We start from the raw sequence: 23,310 nt of genomic DNA on the forward strand, positions 1-23,310 counted from the left end.
TGCTCTGTTCCTGCACTTTCCTCTTAATTTATGATTACCAGTACTATATTTCTGGAAAAATAGGTCCAGGAACTACAAGTCTGGGGGTGGATCAATTAAATAAAAAAATATACATACAATAGAGAGAGGAAGGGAGCGATAGCTGTATATATTGTATTTAGAAACAAAGGCACTCACAGGTGACTTTAAAATAAAACTTATCTTATGGAAAGTACATTTTCAGTTCCTGATGATGTCATATTTAATTAAAGGTTCAGGAACCGAGTTCCTGCTGAAAAATAGCACTGATGATTACCATCACCTATGTTAAAACACCTTTCTTTTCACATAGGTTTCGGTAATCCTAAATTAAGAAGGAAGCACAGGAACATAGCATTGTGATGGCCAAAGTTGAGCCCGGAACCAACTATAATGCAGCCGAAAACGGGAACTGTGTGCGCGGGACGGTGATGTGCTTGGCGTACACTATGAAAAGTCACATGACCTGCAGCGTCCTCATGACGTCAGAAGGTAGCGCTAGTGGCCGCAGTACTGGCAAGCCCTACTCCTTCTGACCTTCACGCATGCGGATTGAAGCGTGGTGTGTTATATATGTTGTGTAATTCTGTTTACCTTGACTGCTTAACGCCTAACACATAGTTACCACAGGAGTTGCCAATTTTCACCTGGCTTCAAAGTTGTAAGTGGGAAGGTGCTATATGCAGCAGATGCAGGGCTTTTAGGATGACGTCATAGACGCGACAGCATGCTTCACATGTCAGTTTGCCAGCTTGTCCCTGGTATAGTGCAATACCTATTGGGGTTCCCCTCTCTCTTGGTAAATGTATACAGCTGTTATTCATAGTGTCTCTCTCCTCTGTGTGTTTTATATAAATGGTTCCCCAGGACTTCTCTTCATGCCCCGACCACTCTGCTGTCACCTGTCACTTCTGCCCTTGCTGGACACTATTTCAGTGTTCCAAGTGACTTCTGCCTGATACTAGCTTCCACCTGGGCACAGAGACATTTGGTTCCCTGCACGTAATGAGTCACAGCTTTTTGTGTGTTAATACTTCTATAGATGTTTGCAGGAGACCCTATTTTGCTTCACATGTAAGAGTTACAGCATGTTTCATAACTATCCGGTTCTGTTCTAGGGTCAGAGAAGTAAAGGACGTCTCTGCCAGTATGACATTGGTGCATGAAAGAATGCTGGAAGAGGAGGCTACCATAAAATGAATACTTGTCCCTGGATCTTGTTATCCACCTGATGCACAGACATGTTTCGCTGGAGCAGTGCATTCCGCTTCTCACTGAGGCTGCATCAGGCCCATAGTATAAAGCCTGAACTTTTGCTGGACAATCTAAAGAAATGCAGCAATGAATACCAGGTGCTGCAGCTGCTGGGAATGAATAGATCCAGGCTGACTGTAGACCATGTGAGTTATGCAATGAACTTACTTTGGAATATACAGGAAGGGAAATCCAGTGAGTGGGCAACTGTAAGCCTTGTCCGAGATCACCCGGAATTTTCTGCGCTTCGTGCTTTAGCACACAATAACGTAGCCCTAATGAATGATCACGACCTGGTGGATGTTTTGTATGCCCTTGTAAGGTAAATGATCTTTAAATGTTTAAGTGTTGTGTTTTTTTTTTTTTTTTAATACATGCATAAGATTTTTTTCTCATTTATTACATTTATTTGAAGATTTCAGGTGGAAGCTCACGACCCTTTAGTACAACAGCTAGTGGTTGAAGGCTGGAAAAGATTAGAATGGTAAGTTTAGCCTAATTTATTTAATATATATATATATATATATATATATATATATATATATATATATATACTTTTTCTGAATGCTTGTTCTGAAGGTGCGTACACACGGGGGTGATTATTGGAAATATCGCTGGAAATATTGCCAGCGATGGGAGTGTGCACCAGCGATAAATCACCGGGTGCGTGCTCCCGTTTTCTGCCTGTAGGGATCGCTGGTCTCCTGCGACCAGCTGATTTCCACTGCCGGGCTCCCCCGGCAGCTTCTTTTTCATCAGCGAACCTCTCTGGTCGCTAATGCAAACGGGACACCGAGCGATATATCGCTCAGCGATACATCACCCCATGTGTACAGGGCTTTAGTTGCTTCCATTGTTGGCTTTGGAGACTGGCATGAAATTAATGAAGACTGTATGCTATCAATTCACTAGTGATGCCACTCAGACATCCTGTAAACATTTGTGTGTGGTTTTTTTTTTTTTTAATATATATTTAGGATTGACCTTCAAGCACTGTCAAAATTTGCCTATTGCTTAAAAAAACAAGACATGACCAGCAGCCCACTTATGGGACAAATAGCTAACATCGTGGATAGGAGACTGGACGATACAGATGATGCCATGTAAGTATGCAGCATTGATAATGTATCGGTGAAGTAATCCCAATACATTTCCTTCAGAGGGTTTTACACCTTCAGATGGGTTTAGGTAATTGGTTTGTACGCAACATTTTTTTACCTTTAGGAGTTCCCATTTCCCCTTGTATGAGTGTTGTTGTCCTATCCATCAGCATTAATATAAGTACATCCAGACAGCACCCAAAAATAAAAAAAGGCAATGTGTTCGTTAGTGAAGAATATACGTAGGGTGGCCAATCCCGGGATCGGGATCGGCGGGATCCCGGGATTTGGCCCCAAAATGTCTGGGATTTCAATCCCGGGATTGGAGTATCCAATCCCGGGATTTCGGGATTAGACTGCGCACGCGCAGTCTAATGCCGAGCAGCTTCTGAGCACCCGCTCAGAAGCTGCCCGGCTGTTCCCGACCCCGGCGTGCGGCCTGCGCAGCGTGACCTCTGACTGTCACGCTGCGCAGGCCACAGCAGCCTATCACAGGTGACTGCTTCCGGCCGCACTGACCTCCTCCCCTCACCGTCCGCAGCGCTATGTGCCCCACTCCAGCCCGCCTATGTAAGGTAATCTGCGGGGCTGCAGCGCTGCTCTGTCCGCCCGCCCGCCCATGTCGATGCCCGCCCACCCCCCATGTCGACATTTTTTTACCTTTAGGAGTTCCCATTTCCCCTTGTATGAGTGTTGTTGTCCTATCCATCAGCATTAATATAAGTACATCCAGACAGCACCCAAAAATAAAAAAAGGCAATGTGTTCGTTAGTGAAGAATATACGTAGGGTGGCCAATCCCGGGATCGGCGGGATCCCGGGATTTGGCCCCAAAATGTCCGGGATTTCAATCCCGGGATTGGAGTATCCAATCCCGGGATTTCGGGATTAGACTGCGCACGCGCAGTCTAATGCCGAGCAGCTTCTGAGCACCCGCTCAGAAGCTGCCCGGCTGTTCCCGACCCCGGCGTGCGGCCTGCGCAGCGTGACCTCTGACTGTCACGCTGCGCAGGCCACAGCAGCCTATCACAGGTGACTGCTTCCGGCCGCACTGACCTCCTCCCCTCACCGTCCGCAGCGCTATGTGCCCCACTCCAGCCCGCCTATGTAAGGTAATCTGCGGGGCTGCAGCGCTGCTCTGTCCGCCCGCCCATGTCGATGCCCACCTCCCATGTCGATGCCCGCCCACCCCATGTCGATGCTCGCCCACCCCTTGTCGATGCCCGCCCGCTCGCCCACCCCTTGTCGATGCCCGCCCGACCATGTCCACCCCCCCCCCCCCCTGCCATGTCGATTAAACGGGTGGACAGGGCATGTTTTTCTTTTAGGGATGCCAATCCCGGGATCCCGAGAATCCCGGGATTGAGCATTTTTCAATCCCGAAATCCGGGATTGAAAAAATGCCCCGGGATTGGCATCCCTAAATATACGTTTAGTAACATGGGGGTGATTAAAGGGGCATACAAACTTTATATGCTTTTTTTTGTTTATATTTTCATTAGTGAAAACAATACAAATAATAGAAAACAAAAGGCTCACATAAGAAGCAAAATAAAATAAAAAGGAAACTCCTGTTTAAAAGCAGTATTGTTCCATAATATTATCAATATACTATTACACATTAACCGCAAAATGAGGTGGAGAACCTACACCCTTCCAATAGCATAGCATTACACAATACCACGCTCCCTGTTACCAGTATGAATGGGGAGATATCAAACTTGCTAAAGAGAACAAGTTGCCCATAGTTACTATCAGTCACTTTGTATAAAATGCTAACTAGATTTGCTACATCTCCCCATAGCTTTGCTTCCTCTACTACCCGCCCACATATAGAGCCTGATTCAGACATGTTAACGAGGCTGCAATTGCAGATGGACAAAAACATGCTGCACTGCAGATGGGGCAGATGTAACATGTGCAAAGAGAGAGATTCGGGTGGGTTATTTTGTCTGTTCAAGGTAAATATTGACTGATTTGTTCTTTAAATTCAATTTTAGATTTCAGTTTGAACACACCCCCACCCAAATCAAAAACATGTTACATCTGCATACATTGCAAGATGTAGACCTATGTTACATCTAAAACCGTGGTATAGATGGCTGTGCTATTACTGGGAAACCACTGTACCATAACTACACCTCTCCTTGGTGCCCCAATCTCCCTCTCATTAATGGAAATCCCACAGACGGCCTTTTAGAACCTAAAATGATTGCTAATTGCAGAATAGATGCTGACATCATTTTTTAAGATTTCATCTAATTAATAATAATGGCTAATACTTTCCAATACCCTTTCTCACCCTCCAGAGCTCTCTCCGATTTTGTGACCAGTTTAAGCAACGTGAGCTCACTGGATCTGCAAGAGCGCTTGATAAAAAAGACAGAATCCGTCATTGAACAATTGAATGCCAGTAATTTCAGGCATGCACGCAGGGTTATGCATCTGTTCCCTAAATATAAATATTCTTGTGTCTCCCTGCTGGAGAAATGCGACCAGTTCTTCCAACAGAATATAAATGCATTTGATAGAGACAGCCTATGTAGTATTACTGCAATGTATCAATCGCTGCATCTCTACAATACGGACTTCCTCGTAATGGCAAAGGAAAAGCTGAAGGGGATGGTGGACAGGTGTAATGATGCTGCCGGTTTTGCAAAACTGTATACAACCTTAGGCCTTATGATGTCACAAAATTCGAGGAAAGGGTAAGTGTCATGGAATATTAGCATTGGTTCCAGCATGGGGACGTGCACTCACCATGCAAGGGGACGTGATGCAATATTTTTAGTGTCTATGTCTACTGTGTCAACATTTGGGTAAAAGCGGGAAACCCCATGTCGACCTAATGTGTGTGTCGACCTAATGCTTGTCGACCTAATGTCTATCCATTGATCCATACCTGGAAACCAAATCAATGAGACACAAGCTTTATAGATAAATAAGAAATGTATTTAAAAAAAAATCAGGTAACATATTATAAACAATATACTAGTAAGCCATCTCGAAGCAAATGCTTCGAAAACTAGTCTGCTACCTTTGTGATTTCCTCTGTATTTGTGCATGTGTGAGAGAAAGAGATGTAGTTTCACTCGCTGCCAACAGATGGCAGTGTTCCGGAGACACACAAACGGACGCTAGACATATATATAAATGATCATCATTATATGTTCTCTATGTAAGGTAGTATAATAGAATATCCCAAGTGACAGAAGTGACTGTGGCACCAGTAATGTCCCAGTGTGAGGTGAACGCAGCAGATGCTTTAGATTCACATAGGGGTCTCCACAAATTGATTAGAGAAATGTCTGGCTAGTATATTCGGTGGGAGTCCCAACAGGTCCAGTAATGGTATCTGCACAAGTGATTCAATGCATTTCTCCTTCATCCTATGGGGACACTGAAGTACTACGCTGGGGATAGTGTGGTGTTATGGAGGAGTTGGCACTTTAAGAACTTGAAGTATGGTGTGGCTCCTCCCCCTCTATCCCCCCCTCAGACTCCAGTCTTAGTTTAGTGCCCGGAGGAGTAGGATCCCTGGGCAAGAGGCTCCCCCAGGGGTCTCTGGTTGTCCGTTTTTTGTTTTATATAGAAGTGTGCAGGCAGCCTGAGTGTTAGACTGGCTGCCTGCAGTGTGTACAGGCTCTCCGGGAGGTCAGAGCGGCACTGCGTGCGGCGCACGCTGCTGACCTCAGCCGCCTGCATGCTAGGTGTGGGGGAGCAGCCACAGCCGCTCGCGGCTTGTGTTACTGCTCCGCTGGCTATGTCACCCGCCGGAGAGATCAGGACAGGGGCGCTGTGCGCTGGGTGACTGCTGGACCAGAGTCGCGCGCTGGTCCAGCTGAGGGGCAGACTGTGTCTCAGCGCCGCTGTCCTCAGCGCGCGCTGGGACGGAGGAAGGAGGAGGCGTGTCATGGGCGTCTCCTCCAGCTTAAAGATCCTCAGCGCGGCAAACGCTGCCTCTCTGCCCACGCTGCCTTCCTCTGTTTGCTGTGCCTCATCGGACTCTTCTGCTTCAGGACAGCAAAGCGCTTCACCCAGACTGGACAGACTGTGTCACTGCGCTGGGTGAGTGAAGGGGTTCTCCTTTTAGGAGTCCCCGCTTGGAGTGTTCAGGTGGGCCTTATTCGGGGAAAGTGAGCTCCTCTCCCCCTATTGTATTTTCTCCTTTTGCCTGCTGGGTTTACACTGCTATCTGTGTGGGTGTAGCGTGTGCTGAGTGGAAGTGTTGGTACTGTTTTACATTATGGCAGCAAAAGCTTCTACCTCTAAGGCTTCTCAGAAGCTGTTCACTTGCACTCAGTGTAACCAGCAATTTACACAGCATGTGTAAGGATTGCTATAAAGGAGGGGCTGTTCAACAGCAAGCTGCTCTCCTTAATGCTGAAGGGGTTACAAGTGTGTTAGCTACCTTAGCTTCTGAGCTGGCAGCGTCCCGTAGGGACAGGGAGATTTTACACTCTCATCTGTCTACTATGTCTTCTGCTGAGCCTTCTTGGGCCAGAGATTTGATTAGGTCAGTGGATTCGCTGGTACAATCCACCGTTATGCCTCCACAGGCCAGCGTTCCCCCTCCACCTAAAAAGAGGGGTGCCCCTTTGCTTTTGAGGATTGACACTTCAGATGAGGAAGAGGTTAATCCTTTAGAGGAGGGGGAGTGTCAGGCACTGGATGATTCCTTTGCTCCTGTGGATGAGGAGCAAGGGGGTCAGGATGAGGCTCAAGGCTTAGAGGCCTTGATTCAGGCTATTAAGGTGACCCTTAATGTGGCTGAGCAAGAATCACCTGCTCCGGTTTCTATTTTTGGCCGTCCAGTTAAGGCTGTGGTAACTTTTCCTGAGTCCATAGAGTTGGAGAAGCCTCTGTTGGACATTTGGAAAGCACCGGAGAAAAAGTTTCAATTATCCAGGCGCTTTAAGGCGTCTTATCCCTTTGCTCCTGAAGCCAGGGCGAAATGGGAGAACCCGCCGTTAGCGGACGCTTCTGTCTCCAAGCTTTCAAAGAAAGCAGCTCTTCCCATCCCGGGAGCGGTGGCCCTGAAGGAGGCTCCAGATAGGCGTTTGGAGGCGGGGCTTAAGCATATCTTTTCTACGGCGGGTGTCTCTTTGCGTCCTATTTTTGTTATCTCCTGGGTCAGTAGTAGGGATGCCAATCCCGGGGCATTTTTTCAATCCCGGGAATCGGGATTGAAAAATGCTCAATCCCGGGATCCCGGGATTGGCATCCCTAAAAGAATATTGCCGCTGTACCCCCTCATTTACTTACATTTTGAGCTGTGGAGGGGGGCAGGTGGCAGAGGTGCTGACAGCAGTGGTGCGGGGGCATGCGGCAAAGGTGCGGAGGAAGGCGGCAGGGGTGCGGGGCAGGCATCGGGAATGACGCGACGGCTGGGAGGCGCGTCGGGTATGACGTGGGAGGCGTCTTCCGGATGCTGGGGATACCACGCTGCGGCCTGCGCAGCGTGACCTATGACCGAATCACGCTGCGCAGGCCACACACAGGGTCGGGAACAGCCGGGCAGCGTCTGAGCGACTGCTCAGACGCTGCACGGCATTAGACTGCGCATGCGCGGCCTAATCCCAAAATCCCGGGATTGGATAGTCCAATCCCGGGATTGAAATCCCGGACATTTTGTGGCCAAATCCCGGGATCCCGCCGATCCCGATCCCGGGATTGGCCACCCTAGTCAGTAGGGCCATGGAGAAATGGGCAGAGGATTTGTCCAAGGGTTTGGAGGAGCAGAGGCCTCCTGAGGAGTAAGCTCAGTTGGCTGATCAGATGCGGGAATCCGCGGCCTACATAGGAGAGGCTGCCAGGGATTTGGCTTAGCTGGTTGCGAGAATTTCGGCTCTGTCAACTACAGCCAGACGGTCCTTGTGGCTCAAGTCCTGGCAGGCGGAGGCGGATATAAAAAAAGCAGTGGAGGCTCTTCCCTTTACGGGGGATGTTCTCGTTGGGCCAGAGCTGGATAGGTTAATTGCTCAGGCGACAGGGGGGAAATCTACCTTCCTCCCTTCCTCGGCACCTCCTCCTAAAAAACCTTACCAGGGACCGGCTTTTCGCTCCTTTCGAGGTGCCCCAAAATTTAGGGGTAAATCTAGAGGTTCCTTTACCTCGTCCCGTGGTAGAGGTAGAGGCTTTGGCGGCGCCACCTCCTCCGCAAACCCTGGCTCCCGTCGTGCAGACGCCAAGCAGCCAGAGAAGCCCGCGGCATGACGCCCTTCCCTCCTACCTGGGGGATCCCAGAGTAGGAGCGCGGCTTCTGGATTTCCGGCAGGCCTGGGAAAAATCCTGCAAGGACAAGTGGGTTCTCTCAGTGGTGTCTCGGGGATACAAACTAGAATTTGCCGGTTCTCCTCCTCAACTGTTTTTCACGATGGGTCTTCCGCATGCGGAAAAAGACTCTCAGTTACTGCTCCAAGCAGTTCAGCGGTTGCTATCGGCCGGGGTGGTAATGCCCGTCCCGACCGATCAACGCAAGGAAGGGTTTTATTCCCCTCTTTTCCTGGTTCCAAAACCAGACGGGTCGGTAAGGCCGATCTTAAATCTAAAAAAGTTGAACGAGTACATTATGTACCACAGGTTCAAAATGGAGTCACTACGCTCGGTAGTGGCAGGTCTGGAACCGGGGGAATATTTGGCATCCTTGGACATCAAGGATGCCTATCTGCATGTTCCCATTTCCGACTTGCACCAGAGGTTCCTTCGGTTCACAATCAAAGACCAGCATTTTCAATTTCGGGCACTGCCCTTTGGCCTGTCATCGGCGCCTCGCCTTTTCACCAAAGTAATGGCGGTCATGGTTGCTTTTCTCCACACACTAGGAGTCAAGATTGTTCCGTACCTGGACGATCTATTGATCAAAGCCGGTTCCAAAAGTCAGCTGGAACAGGCGCTTCACGTGACTTGTCAAACTTTGATTCAGCATGGCTGGATTCTAAATTACGGGAAATCCCAGATGGTTCCTTCCCAAAGGATTTTATTTCTTGGGTTAATTCTGGACACAGAGGTTCAGAGGGTGTTCCTTCCTTTGGAGAAAATTTCTTCGCTTCAGGACTTGGTAAAACAGGTTCTTCGTCCTCGGAGGGTGTCGGTGCACCTTTGCATTCGGTTGCTAGGCAAGATGGTCGCCTCCTTCGAGGCTCTGCCTTTCGGCCGATTCCACTCCAGGACTTTTCAACTCGATCTCCTGAGGCAGTGGTCGGGTTCGCATGTCCACATGCACAGGACGGTAATTCTATCACCCTGCAGTCGTCTGTCTCTTCATTGGTGGCTCCAGACTGCCAATCTTTTGGAGGGGCGTCGGTTCGGAGTTTGGGAGTGGACTATCATCACGACGGATGCCAGCCTAAGGGGCTGGGCGGCGGTTGTGATGGGACGTCACTTTCAGGGGCGTTGGTCCCCGCAGGAATCAAGTCTTCCAATAAATATTCTGGAGATTCGAGCGATCCGCCTGGCGCTACTCAAGGCGGACTTGTTCATCAGAGGGAAGCCGATCCGAATTCAGTCGGACAATGCCACCGCTGTGGCATATATCAACAGACAGGGTGGAACGCGCAGTCGGGCGGCTATGCAGGAGGTACGCCCGATCCTACAGTGGGCGGAGAGGAATTCTCTGGCTTTCTCGGCAGTGTTCATTCCAGGGGTGGACAATTGGGAAGCGGACTACTTAAGTCGCCAGGATGTGCACCCAGGAGAGTGGGCCCTGCATCCGGATGTGTTTGGCCAGATTGTCCTTCGTTGGGGGTTACCCCAAATAGACATGATGGCATCCAAGCGGAATTGCAAAGTGGCTCAGTATTGTTCCAGGTCACGAGATCCGGAGGCGGTGGCGACGGATGCTCTGACCGCAGAGTGGAATTACCATCTAATCTATGTGTTCCCCCCCGTTACCCTTGATTCAGTTGGTACTCAAACGGATCAAGCGCGAGAAGGCTACAGTGATTTTCATAGCTCCAAATTGGCCTCGTCGGCCTTGGTTTGCCGATCTTCAGGGGCTCCTGATAGATCAACCCTTGCAACTGCCTCAAAGAGAAGATCTGTTGCAACAGGGACCATTCGTCTACCAAGGGTTACGGCAGCTGCGTTTGACGGCGTGGCTGTTGAGGCCGAGCTGCTGAGTAGACGTGGGGTACCTAAGGAGGTCATTCCCACAATGATGAGAGCCAGGAAGGAGGTTACTTCCCGGCATTATTACAGAATTTGGAAGGCTTATGTGTCGTGGTGCGAACGACACAAGTGCCCTACAGCTATTTTTTGTTTGTCCCGATTGTTGAGGTTTCTGCAATCAGGTTTTGAGGCGGGCCTTCGTTTAGGGTCCCTTAAGGTTCAGGTGTCCGCCTTGTCGGTATTTTTTCATCGGCGCCTAGCTTTGATGCCGGAAATACAAACCTTCTTGAATGGGGTTCTCAGGCTGCAGCCTCCGGTAAGACCTCCAGAGGAACCTTGGGATCTTCCCTTGGTGCTGGATTATCTCAGGTCTGAGGTGTTTGAGCCTTTAGAATCTATTGATTTACGTTTGCTCACCTGGAAGACGGTGCTCCTGCTGGCTTTGGCATCGGCTCGACGAGTGTCTGACCTCAGTGCTCTCTCATGTCGTTCACCGTATTTGGTTTTCCACTCAGGGCGGAACTCCGGACTCGGTTAGATTACCTGCCAAAGGTGGTGACTGCTTATCATCTTAACCAGCCAATCGTGGTTCCGGCCTTGACAGGAGAGTTCGCCGCGTTGGATGTGGTCCGAACTTTGCAGGTCTATGTGGACAGAACCAGGGATCTCAGGAAGTCGGATTCTCTGTTTGTCCTATACTGTTCTGCGAAGCGTGGTTGGCCGGCTACCAAGCAAACTTTGGCAAGGTGGATTTGCCTAACCATCAAACAAGCTTATGTTCAGGCCTCCCGGCCTCCGCCTGCTAGAGTTTCGGCTCATTCCACCCGTTCGGTGGGACCTTCTTGGGCGGCGGCCAGAGGGGTGTCTCTTTCTCAGGTATGTAGGGCAGCCACTTGGTCTGGGCCCAATACCTTTATTAAGTTTTTTTATAGGTTTGACACCTTCGCGGCCTCCTCTACTAGGTTTGGCCGCGCGGTGCTTCAGGATGCCCAGCGCCTTCCCGCCCGTGGGGATGGCTTTGGGACGTCCCCAGCGTAGTACTTCAGTGTCCCCATAGGATGAAGGAGAAAATAGGAATTTGGTACTCACCGATAATTCCCTTTCTCCGAATCCGTAGGGGACACTGAACGCCCTCCCGGCACTGGTCTTCTGGTAAGGGAGGGGTTTTTACAGGTCGCATGTGGCCAGGATGTGTTGCATGCGATGGTCTGTATGTGAGTTCTTTTGACTTATGTTTCATTCGGTGTTTTGTTTTCATTCTCTCTCTCTCTGTCAGAGGTTTCCTGGTCTCTTTTCTCCTCTCGGGCACAGTAACTAAGACTGGAGTCTGAGGGGGGGATAGAGGGGGAGGAGCCACACCAAACTTCAAGTTCTTAAAGTGCCAACTCCTCCATAACACCACACTATCCCCAGCGTAGTACTTCAGTGTCCCCTACGGATTCGGAGAAAGGGAATTATCGGTGAGTACCAAATTCCTATTTTCTCTTTCATTCACAAAACCACTACTGTACGCTCTGGTTGGGATTATTTTTTATAAAGTATATATTGAAAAAAACACACAAAGAAACATCAGTCTCATTAATTCCTTTGAGTTTTCTGCCATTATCACACATTTGCTAGCACAAGATCAGTGTTCTGTATTGATGTTTTGTTGATTAAAGAGATGTAACACATTTGTTATGGGGGAGTAGTGGTATCAGCGCACGTAATGTGCACTGATATTGCTTCTCCCCCATTTATGACCGCAGTAATTACCAGCTAGGCATCCCCTCTCATTAGTGGACAACACTTTTGTTGGTAAGCTGCTCAATCAGAGGTGTGTCACTCAGGTGCCAAAAGGGAGGGGTAATTCTGTCTAGGAAAAAAAAACAACAACATGTTGTATCCCAATTGCACACTGAGTGAGAAAATAACTACATATTAATCAGATAATACAGAGATCTTGGTTGCATATATCTGCAGATATAGGGCTAAGCCCCCAGGCCGTATGTCAAGGCATCTCTGTCACTGGGGGTCCCTAATACTGGGTATAGGTCTGGGGTGTGGGCCCCCAACATGCCAACACAGGCTGAGTACTCCAGGGCAGCACACAAATGAAAATTAGTAGTGGTTAATAAGAAGCACATAAGTGCTATATAGGGAAGTGAAGGTGTGATTAAAATACAAAATATATACAATGTGATAGGAAAAATAAGAGTTAATAAAGTGTTAGGGTGTGCTAACCTGGAGCAGAGCAGCCCTACCAACACAGGGGGCACCACACTCCCAAACCCATCCCATAAGCAGTAACATATGTCTGGGCTTAATAGCCCAGTGTAAGGCCACATGATAATGGCGTATAACATCTGAGAGCCAGCTTACCTGGAGATACCCCTGGCTTCTCCAATGGCACTCAGGAGTCAGCAATCCCTCCTAATGCTGACCCATCTATGCCTCTCTCAACTGCACAAAACTTTTGTTGGTAAGCTGCTCAATCAGAGGTGATGTCACTCAGGTGCCAAAAGGGAGGGGTAATTCTGTCTAGGAAAAAAAAAACATGTATCCCAATTGCACACTGAGTGAGAAAATAACTACATATTAATCTGTAGTTATTTTCTCAATTGGGATTTTTTTCTTCCTCTCATTCGTGGTACTGTTGTTTAAAAAAAAAAAAAAAAAAAAAAAGATTTACCTGCATGTTGGTGCACTATGTATGAACGATCAGTAGCACTGACCATTTTGACAGCCGCAGGTGTTGCTGCCCTGTCACCGCAGCAGGGACAGCTTTGTCCATGGCTGCAACGACTGGGGTGAGACACAGCGCATCTGCACTATACTGATGCGCTGTGGGGGCCTGGCAGGGATCGCTAGAGGGGGGAGTTTTCAATCCCTGACATCTGAGATGTTAATACATCTTGTCGCCTCCTCTTCTTGTTTCGCCCTGGTAAAGAGGCGAAGCAGGAAGCGTTATATATTGTGCAGGTACAGTATAATACATCTGCCTCACTATTTCTTATGTAATTATCACAGCCATTATTTGTGTACATTAATATATTTATTGTACATTAGTGCCTTCTTCCTCTTCCTCCTTTTTCCTTTTCCTCTTCATCTTCCTCCTTTTCATCTTCCTCCTTTTCTTCTTCTTCTTCCTTTTTCCTCCTCTTCATCTTCCTCCTCTTCCTCCTTTTTCCTCCTCTTCCTCTTTTTCTTCTTCCTCCTCTTCCTCTTTTTCTTCTTCCTCCTCTTCCTCTTTTTCTTCTTCCTCCTCTTCCTCTTTCTTCTTTCTCCTCTTCCTCTTTTTTTTATTCTTTCCAAAAAAACCAAATCTTCCTTTTCCCCTTCCTTCCTTCATTCCTTCCTTCATTCCTTCCTCCCTTCCTCCTTTTTCCCCTTCCTTCTCTTTTTACTCTTTTTTTTTTCTTTTTACTCTTTTTTTCCTTTTTACTCTTTTTTTCCTTTTTACTCTTTTTTTCCTTTTTGCTCCTTTTTCCTTTTCTTTTTTCTTCTTTCTTCTTTTTTCCTCCTCTTCCTTCTTTTTTCCTCCTCCTTCCTCTTTCTTCTTTTTTCCTCCTCCTTCCTCTTTCTTCTTTTTTCCTCCTCCTCCTTCCTCTTCTTTTTTCCTCCTCCTTCCTCTTTCTTCTTTTTTCCTCCTCCTTCCTCTTTCTTCTTTTTTCCTCCTCCTTCCTCTTTCTTCTTTTTTTTTTTTTTTTTTATTCGAAAACCCAAAATTGCTGTAACTTATAACAACCAATTTCGACTCTGAGCTGGAAACGCCTAGGCAGTGGTCCACGGCGCCACTTGGTCATTGAAACAGCCTGGTGGGTTAGGTAAAAAATAAGCAGAGACAGTATAGTTGTCACACAGGGAACATATATTCGCTAAGCTGCACAGTGCCTAGGCAGCCATCAGCTGCACCACTGGCCGTTGCAACAGCCAGTTAGGAAACTAATAAGCAGAGACAGTACAGTTATAGATTGCAGTGTTATACAGGGGAGACCCTGGGCTACTTATGGCTGAGTAGCACAGTTCCTAATCAGCCATTTGCGGCGCCATCTTGATCATGCTACTCACGGGCAGCAGAAGGGCCATCACCCCTACAGCCGACCACAGGATGGATGCTAAGGCTGTAGGGGGGTGAGGGAATATCCAACAGCAATTTTGTGGAAAACTGTATTAAAAATATATTCCTACATGTTCTCTTATAGCTTAATGTGTACCGTGCAAAAATAAATAGCAAATTTGTCTACTAATTTATTTATTTTTTCTTAATTTATGGCATTTATTTTCTTCCCCACCCAGACTGGAAGGGAAGCTGCTGACCTATGCAGATGAGCTTCAACTTGCCCAATTACTTACTATTTTGAAAACCATGGAAGACACCGAATGCACGAATCCCGTTCTCATCCACAAGTAACATCCTTTTTTTTTTTTTTTAAATCTTTCTTCTCTTTAGTGCAGGTTTTTTGCAAAATACTATGCCATATTCACAGCACAAACTGGGAGCACTCTGGTTTAGTACTACAGCTAGGAAATATTTTATTCACACCATTATTAAAGCCAGATTGTGATTGTGTGTCATATGTGATGTGATGCTGGTGTCGCTCACAATCTATTGTGAATTGTTGGTGGCAGTGGGAAAATTAAAGCCTTTATTTGTCATGTTATTGTAGTAGTTTTGTTTAGTTATGGTGCTCCTAATTATAGGTACACATTTGTAGAGGTGCATACACACTAAAAAAGTTAAGCAATATGCACATTAATGATATTACAATGCATATCGTATAGCGTAAGGATAAAATATGGTTTGAGGTAACGTTTAAAAAAAGGGGCAGACTAGATGGGCCAAGTGGTTCTTATCTGACGTCAAATTCTATGTTCCTAGTGTGTATTCACTGTATCGTTGACGACGCGCGCTCCTGTTGTCTCTTTATGCCCCTCCTGTTGTCTCAACATGCAGTCAAATTTTTTATGTATCTTGAAGGACTGAATGTTCAGCGGGTCGGCTGATGTCACTGAACGGTATATTTAACAATATTGTTCAGTGTGTATGCCCTATATTGTTCATGACCTACGCTGATATATTTAATGATATAGGTGGTAGAGGTTGTACCCAACCTTAAACTGGCCTCTATGTAACAGATACTACCTAGGATTGTTTTATAAGTATGATTTCCCGAAAAAAAAGCAGTTTCTATTTTCACTCATGCGTTAGGACTGACAAATTATAGGACACTCCAATTTTCTTTTAGCTTGCATAAAGTGTGTGTTTAGTCTATGATTACTTAGTGCAGACATAATTCACAGTACTGTGTATACTGCGAGATAAATAGGCACAGTTGAGTTAACACTGCAGCAATAGAAATTCCAATATCAAACCAATTTATTCTATGCAGAAATGGTGATGGTGGTGATCGGAAGATAGCAGCACCACTTTTCTTGTTAAGCAGTGAAACTCTGCTAGCTGTGTAGTCTTTAACTGTTGATGATAGAGGCTGGCAAAGGTAGAAATATCAATTATATAAGTATTTAGCACAGAAGTAGAGAACATATGTGCTAGTTCAGTATGGATCCCTAATGTGGGAATATGCAGGAGGAGAAAGCCACCACCCAAGCGGAGCCATTGACTCACAAATCCGTATGCAATCCAGAATTATCGAAAGGTTTTTGTAGTCTCGGCGATTGTGAGCAGGTCTGACCCAGCCATTAATCGGTGGGAGTGGTCAGTGCTGACATCACAGACCCTCCTCATAGACGCCTGGGCACGTTTGCGTTTTTCAGACACACCTAGAAATCAGGAGATTTTCACTTCCTGTCAGTCAAGTCCGGCCACATTGCATTTATGATCATGCACAGTCTGTCGATAATCGATTTAGCAAATTCTCTAATTAGCGATCAAAGATGTATTAGCCCCTTACTCACGTATATTATCAGATTTGACATGTTTTTGCATCTTTTGTTTTATTTCTTCAGGATCGCCTCCCTCTTGCAGCAGCACCTGCAGGTCTGTAAACCAGCACAACTGAAACACATAACGGAGGGCTTGGTGCAACTACAGTACCAAAATGCCGCTCTCTTTAAACAACTAGGAATGCATTTAAAAAGGCAAGGTTACTTTTTTTTTTTATCCATCAGAGAATATGCAGTTTACAAAGCACAATGATTCATCAGTCACCTGTTATTTTCATGCTTCTTAAGTTATATACAGTAGGGGATTTATTAGTTCATTCTTGATTTGAGTATGGGTCATAGGGCCAACAAGAGGAAGGTCGACATGCATCAAGGTCGACGGTCAAAATGTCAACATTTTTTTTCTCCCCCTATTTTTGGTCCCGGATGTCGACACAGTTGACATGGACAACGTGATGTTGCACCACGTCCCCTCGCATGGCTTGCTGCATTCGCCATGCTTTGGCCGCGGTGCCTCGCTATGCTCAGCACATCTATTTATTCTCCCACCATGCCATAGTGGATGGTAGGGCATGAAATACCACCTGTTGGCACATGTCAACTCTTAAAAAAAAAAAAAAGTTTTTTCGACCTTTTCACTGTTGACCTTGCCCATGTCAACCTAATGAACCTGTTAACCTAACCCCACGTCAACCGTCAGGTGTGTCGACCTTGATGCATGTTGATCTTCAGTGATCGACCCAATTCATGTCGATCTTCCTCTTGTCGTCATAAAAATATGAGAAAGATAGTAAAGATGACAGTGGTTCCCTTTCTTATGCCTTTGAGTGCCATCATTGCTGTGAGTGATCCTCAAATGTCCGCAGAAAAATGCCAACGCCGCTCACAACGAAGTATAAATAAATGCAAATACAATTAATGGAAGTTTATTTAAATATATATTTTTTTTTTAATTGAGTCTTTATTTTTGTTTTTTTACAATATAAAAGAACAGTTAAACATATACACATACCAACATACAACAATACAAAACCATACATAACAGCGAGTACATTAAGCATACCATTGTACAATATATCTATATCTATAGTTGCATCTTCTTGGCTGTATTTAAATCTAGATTATCAGATTGACTATTAAATATTCTTCCGATCGTTACTCGTTATATCCAATTCCCACCTTATCATGCCTTCATACATATAGGAGCTATCCACCCGTATCGCCAGTGTCACTCCACCTTTAGACAGGCAATCCCCAAGTATATAGAGTCTCGAAAGTCCCAACAATTTCTAACCATTTTCTATGTGAGAAAAAAAAAAAAATCTTTATAATACAAATATATTTATGTTCTACCACTCATGCAATCTTATATAGTGTTTATTTGCTCCAACGAGCTTACAACCATTTATCTAGTGAAAGTGACCTGTGTTGTCTGTAGTTACTTTTCTACATTATAAACCAAAAAAACAAGGAAAATATTTAAGTGTTGTTGCTCCATGGTGTATCATTTAATTTTATTATTATTCACGTAAATACTTTTTTCTCCTTCCCTCTCCTTTAACTCCGTGTTGATTTCCTCTATAATTACTACACCCCTATAAATACAACACAACCTATATATTACTTTTAATACTATACCACTTATTAAGAAACCTAGTTATTCCTTTACATCGTTACACACACTGTAATATGTCGAGCGATTCCAGTTAACCCATATCCTATAATACTTTGGAGACACCCCCCCGAGATGCATATACAAATTTCTCATGCCTATTAGTGGAATTTACCAGCATAATCCATTCGGCTACTGACGGGCCTTTAGAAGACAATCATTGGCGGGCGATTATAACTTTAGCAAGTGAGGTCAGATTTTTAAACAGCTGTTTCATATCTCTCGTTATTCCTACATACCCCCAAAATCATATTGAGTTTATTCAAAGCGACTTTTGGAATACCAATCTGTTCTAGAATGCTGCCTACCCCACCCCAAAAAAGATTTACTATTTTACATTCCCATAGCAAATGAATAAAGGACGCAGCAGCTATACCACATTTAGGGCACTTATCTGATCTAGAATTTATATATTTCTTCATACGGACAGGTGTCAAATATATCCTATGCAGGATATTAAACTGTATCTGTTGTACACGCATAGAATTGGTCGCATCTTTAAGTCCGTTCAGGGCTAAACTCCAGCTAGCCTCATCAGGAAGGGGAATATCCTCCTTCCATTTTGACTCTAGAGTCCCCAGTTCCACGGATTGTAAATGGGAGTGGAGAAACTGATACATCTTAGACAAACGTTTACCTCCCGACCCCAATGTTTTAATAAATCTTTTACAGGGGGAGTCCTCTATCATTCGTCCATCTTCTTTTACAAATTATTTAAATATTTCACCCAACGAAGAACAGTTGCTGTGAGTGGCGCTGGCATCTTTAGGGGCTATTTTAAGGATCTCTCACAGCACCGTTGGCACTCAAAGGGTTAATGCACTCAAGGTGGCAGCTTCCAATCCAGATCATTGTGTGGTATTCTCCTTACCTCCCAATACAGAATTGCGCACACAAAGATCAGTAACTGGTACGGATTGGGCCTCCTCACAAGATATTAAACACAACCTCTCTAAAAAAAACACCAAATCTAACAAACAAGAAACGAAACCTCCGTTGTGGATATTTAGAGACAAGGAGTCATCCTTCATAGACTCCTATTGCAGCAGATTTCTCTGTAAATTTCCTTCTCAATATTCGTACAATGAGGGCCGGATGCATCACGCTTCAAAAAGCGATAAAAGTGGAGAGTGATGAATAGCCAGACAATCAGCTCCTATCTGTCATTTTTAAACCCAGACAGTAAGATGACAGTTGGGAGTGGTTTGGCTGGTTGTTCATCACTCTCTCCATTGTACCACTGTTTGAAGCTTGATACATCTGGCCCTGAATGTAGCTAGTGTCAAGAATTGGCAATGGACAGTCCTTAACAGAGCAAAGTCGCCAGACAGCGCCGCAAGCTCGTGTTCTGGGTTCCCTCGGAGGGGTACATTTACAAAGATGGGAGTTTTATTGAAGATTGGGTGTTGCCTATAGCAACCAATCAGATTCTACTTCTTATTTAACACCTTCTTAAAAATAATAGGTATAATCTGGTTGTTCTGGACAATATCACATCTTCAGTATAACCCATTTAGTAAATGTACCTTTTAGTTGGTATGTTCTCTCCTATATCCACCGCTTTGTCCACCGTGAGCCAACACCGTCAAAATGCATCCGCTTATGGTGGACCAAGCAGAAACGTAAGTTTCCAGTTTTGGGTGTGGATTTGGGGGTATGGGTCATTGGGTCGACACAATTAAGGTCGGCATCCATTGGGTCGACAGGCCTTAGGTCAACATGGCTCATGTCGACAGGCTCTGAAGGTCGACACAAGCATTAGGTTGATAATTGGAAGGTCAACATGAGGTTGTTTGTTTTTGTCCCAAATGTCAACAAGTGTACCGCGTGGCTCGCCATGCTTCAGGCACGGTGCCTCATGTTATTCTCCCACCATGCTGTGGTGGATGGTAGAGCCTAAAATACCACCTGTTGGCACATGTTGGCTCAAAAGAAAGTTAAAAACTCATGTTGACCTTTTGACCTTCTCATTGTCGACCTAATGCTTGTGTTGACCTAAGGCCTGTCGATCTTCAGTGCATGACCCAATGCATGTAGACCTTAATAGGGTCCTCCCAATGACTGTATCCCGGATTATGTTGCTTTAAAGATATACCTCCATGTCATCACTAAATGGTTTCCACATCTTACTGACTTGTCTGGCACCTATTCCCCACTATGTAGCTGGTGGCCATGAGCGAAGGCAGGTCTCTTTCTGGGAAAGCAGTCAGTGTCACTGATAGGCTGGCAGACTTGCTTTGCAGAAATTCTTTGTGTAATGATGGATTCATACATGGGGAGGCAATGATGTCACTGTAGCTGAAATGACTGCATCCTCAGGTTTTGGGGATTAGAGACCTTATTCTGGTTCACTCGCAAAGGCAAATTCCTTCTCAAATGGACAAAACCATGTGCACTGCAGGGGGGGGGGGGAGCAGATGTAACATGTGCAGAGAGAATTAGATTTGGGTGCGGTTTTACTTCAAAGTGAGATCTATATTGCAGTGTTAAAATAAAGCAGTCAGTATTTACCCTGCACAGAAACAAAATAACTCATCCAAATCTAACTCTCTCTGCACAAGTCTTAGAGATGTTGGAGAAGCCTTAGTTCTCTCTGATCATAATCTCATTACCCTCTCACTCTCTTCCATTACCCCAAGCTCACTGACACTGAAATCATGCAAGCTTACTATAACCCACAGAAATACTAATGCAATTAATTTTCCACAACTTACCACCTCCCTGCAATAACAGCTCTCACTAATTTCTACATTTACCTCTCCTGACTCTGCTGTTTCCCACCTCTACCAGACTCTTGAAACAGCCCTTGATGACGTGGCTCCAGCTACCCATTACACCCCACGTAGGCTTAGATGCCAACCGTGGCACACCAAGACAACTACGAAATCAGTCACGTAAAGTAGAACGCCAATGGCGCAAATCTCATAGTACGACTGATTTCCTCGCATATAAAACTAGCTACTACTCCTACAGCAATGCTTTGGACACTGCCAAACAAACATACTACCAATCTCTCATCTCTTCTCATGCCACCAACCCTAAGCGACTTTTTAACACCTTTAAGTCTCTTCTGTACCCTCCCCCACCGGCTACCATCAGTGCACAAGAACTTGCCTCCTACTTTAAGGACAAGATTGATAACATCCGAGATGAAATGGTATGCTCTTCCACAACCTCTAACCCTCTTTCTTTCCCACCTCTACCCTCTGGCACTTTCTCTTCATTTGAGCCCACAAATGAAAAGGAAGTATCCGCACTCTTCTTATCCTCTTACTCTACTACCTCTCCTCTCGATCCTATACCTGCGCAAGTCATTAAAAATCTATCTCCTGTGATTATTCCAACCTTAACTAAAATCTGCAATCTCTCTCTTACTACTGGTACTTTTCCTTCTCTGCTCAAACATGCAGTGATAACTCCTATTCTAAAAAAAACAGAATTCTGACCCTAACTCTCTCTCTAACTATCGTCCTATATCTCAAGCTACTGGAGAGACTTGTATACTCTCGCCTCACAAACTTTCTTAACTCTAACACCCTATTAGACCCACTTCAGTCAGGTTTTCGCTCTCAACACTCCACTGAGACAGCACTGACTAAAGTGGTGAATGATCTGGTAACGGCTAAGTCTAAAGGCCATTACTCACTACTTATTCTTCTTGATCTTTCTGCTGCATTTGACACCGTCGATCACTCTCTTCTCTTACAAACATTACACTCCCTAGGTCTTAATCATTACCTCTGTCAGTTGGGAGTTCCGCAAGGTTCAGTCTTAGGTCCTCTGCTCTTCTCAATCTATACCTCCTCTCTTGGCAAACTAATCAGCTCTTTCGGATTTCAGTATCACTTGTATGCTGATGATACTCAAATCTATCTATCAACCCCAGAGTTGTCACCAGTGGTTTTGGGTCGAGTTTCTGATTGTCTCTCTGCCATCTCATCTTGGATGTCTTGTCGCCAACTCAAACTGAATATTTCCAAAACGGAATTACTTATATTCCCGCCAACTAAGAACAGATACCATCCTGACATCTCCATCGCTGTTGACAACTCGATAATCTACCCTACCCCACAAGCTCGTTGCTTAGGGGTCATCCTCGACTCTGAACTGTCCTTTCTTCCCCACATTCAATCTGTCTCCAAATCATGTTACATGCATCTAAAAAAAATATCCAAAATACGACCCTATCTCACACAAGACACTACCAAATCTCTTATCCATGCACTCATTATATCCCGCATTGATTATTGCAATAGTCTCCTAACTGGTCTTCCCAAGAACAGACTCTCACCACTGCAATCAATTTTAAATGCTGCTGCTAGGCTGATCTTCCTTGCAAGACGCTCATCGTCTGCTGATCCGCTCTGCCAGTCCCTCCATTGGTTGCCTGTATATTACCGTATTCAATATAAAGCACTTCTACTTGCTTATAAAGCTATTAACCATACTGCACCAGCATATATCTCTGCACTTATCACAAAATATCTCCCATCTCGACCACTACGCTCTACACAAGATCTGCGTCTCTCTTCTGCACGGATCACTAGCTCCCATTCATTATTACAGGACTTTTATCGGGCTGCTCCCATCCTATGGAATGCCCTTCCACGCAGATTAAGACTCTCCACCAGTCTCCAAACTTTCAAGCGTTCCCTGAAAACTCACCTCTTCAGGCAAGCCTATCATATTTAAGTTCTACATGCATAACCCTCCGAGGCACTTATGTATTATATAGCTTCCCTTCTGGACTTGTAACTGCTATTACTGGTGCCTGTCCTTATGTTTCCCCCTATATCCCTATAGATTGTAAGCTTGCAGCAGGGCCCTCCTACCTCCAAGTCTGTCTGTTGTTACCCAGTTTGTTTTATCACTGTCTACTATTGTAAAGCGCAACGCAATCTGCTGCGCTATATAAGAAACTGTAAATAAATAATCCCTTTTAACTATATTTATATTTTTAACAGACTTTCGGTGGAATGTACATTTATTACTGAATAATGTACAGTATGATCAATATCCACAAACAGAATAAATAATTTGAGCCCTTAAAAAAAAAAATATGTTCTACAGTTTAATATAAAAGAAAGCTTTCGCATCCCTTGAATAGTACTTTGGTGAAAACACTCTCTTTGGGTCTCTCCTTTGCATTGAATCTCTTGTGCTGCGTAAAGGCCTGATCTGCGATTGACGTATTAGTACAGTACTCTCCTCGGCTTAAGAGATAAAGTACAGTACAAGGGAAGAACTACAATAATTAAAATACATATTTATA

At 45.3% G+C, this 23,310-nt stretch overlaps 1 protein-coding gene across 4 annotated transcripts in view; it reads left to right on the forward strand.

Annotated features, from left to right (window-relative positions):
• Nucleotides 1-380: 380 nt before the first annotated feature.
• The window catches only part of FASTKD1 (FAST kinase domains 1), a 34,579-nt gene continuing 11,649 nt past the window's right edge, over nt 381-23,310 (forward strand). The window contains exons 1-7 of one of the 4 annotated variants that reach the window (XM_083153885.1): nt 381-510; nt 1,137-1,594; nt 1,688-1,756; nt 2,250-2,375; nt 4,681-5,079; nt 14,759-14,869; nt 16,430-16,561. In XM_083153885.1, the coding sequence (XP_083010011.1) occupies nt 1,260-1,594; nt 1,688-1,756; nt 2,250-2,375; nt 4,681-5,079; nt 14,759-14,869; nt 16,430-16,561 (1,172 nt within the window). In that variant the 5' untranslated portion in view covers nt 381-510; nt 1,137-1,259. Of the gene's footprint in view, nt 818-1,136; nt 1,595-1,687; nt 1,757-2,249; nt 2,376-4,680; nt 5,080-14,758; nt 14,870-16,429; nt 16,562-23,310 lie in introns of all 4 variants that reach the window. The other 3 variants (XM_083153883.1, XM_083153886.1, XM_083153884.1) reach the window with 3 other exon arrangements.

The sequence above is a fragment of the Crinia signifera genome, chromosome 7 (genome assembly GCF_055691185.1).
Source record: "Crinia signifera chromosome 7, ASM5569118v1, whole genome shotgun sequence".
Taxonomy (NCBI): Eukaryota; Metazoa; Chordata; class Amphibia; order Anura; family Myobatrachidae; genus Crinia; species Crinia signifera.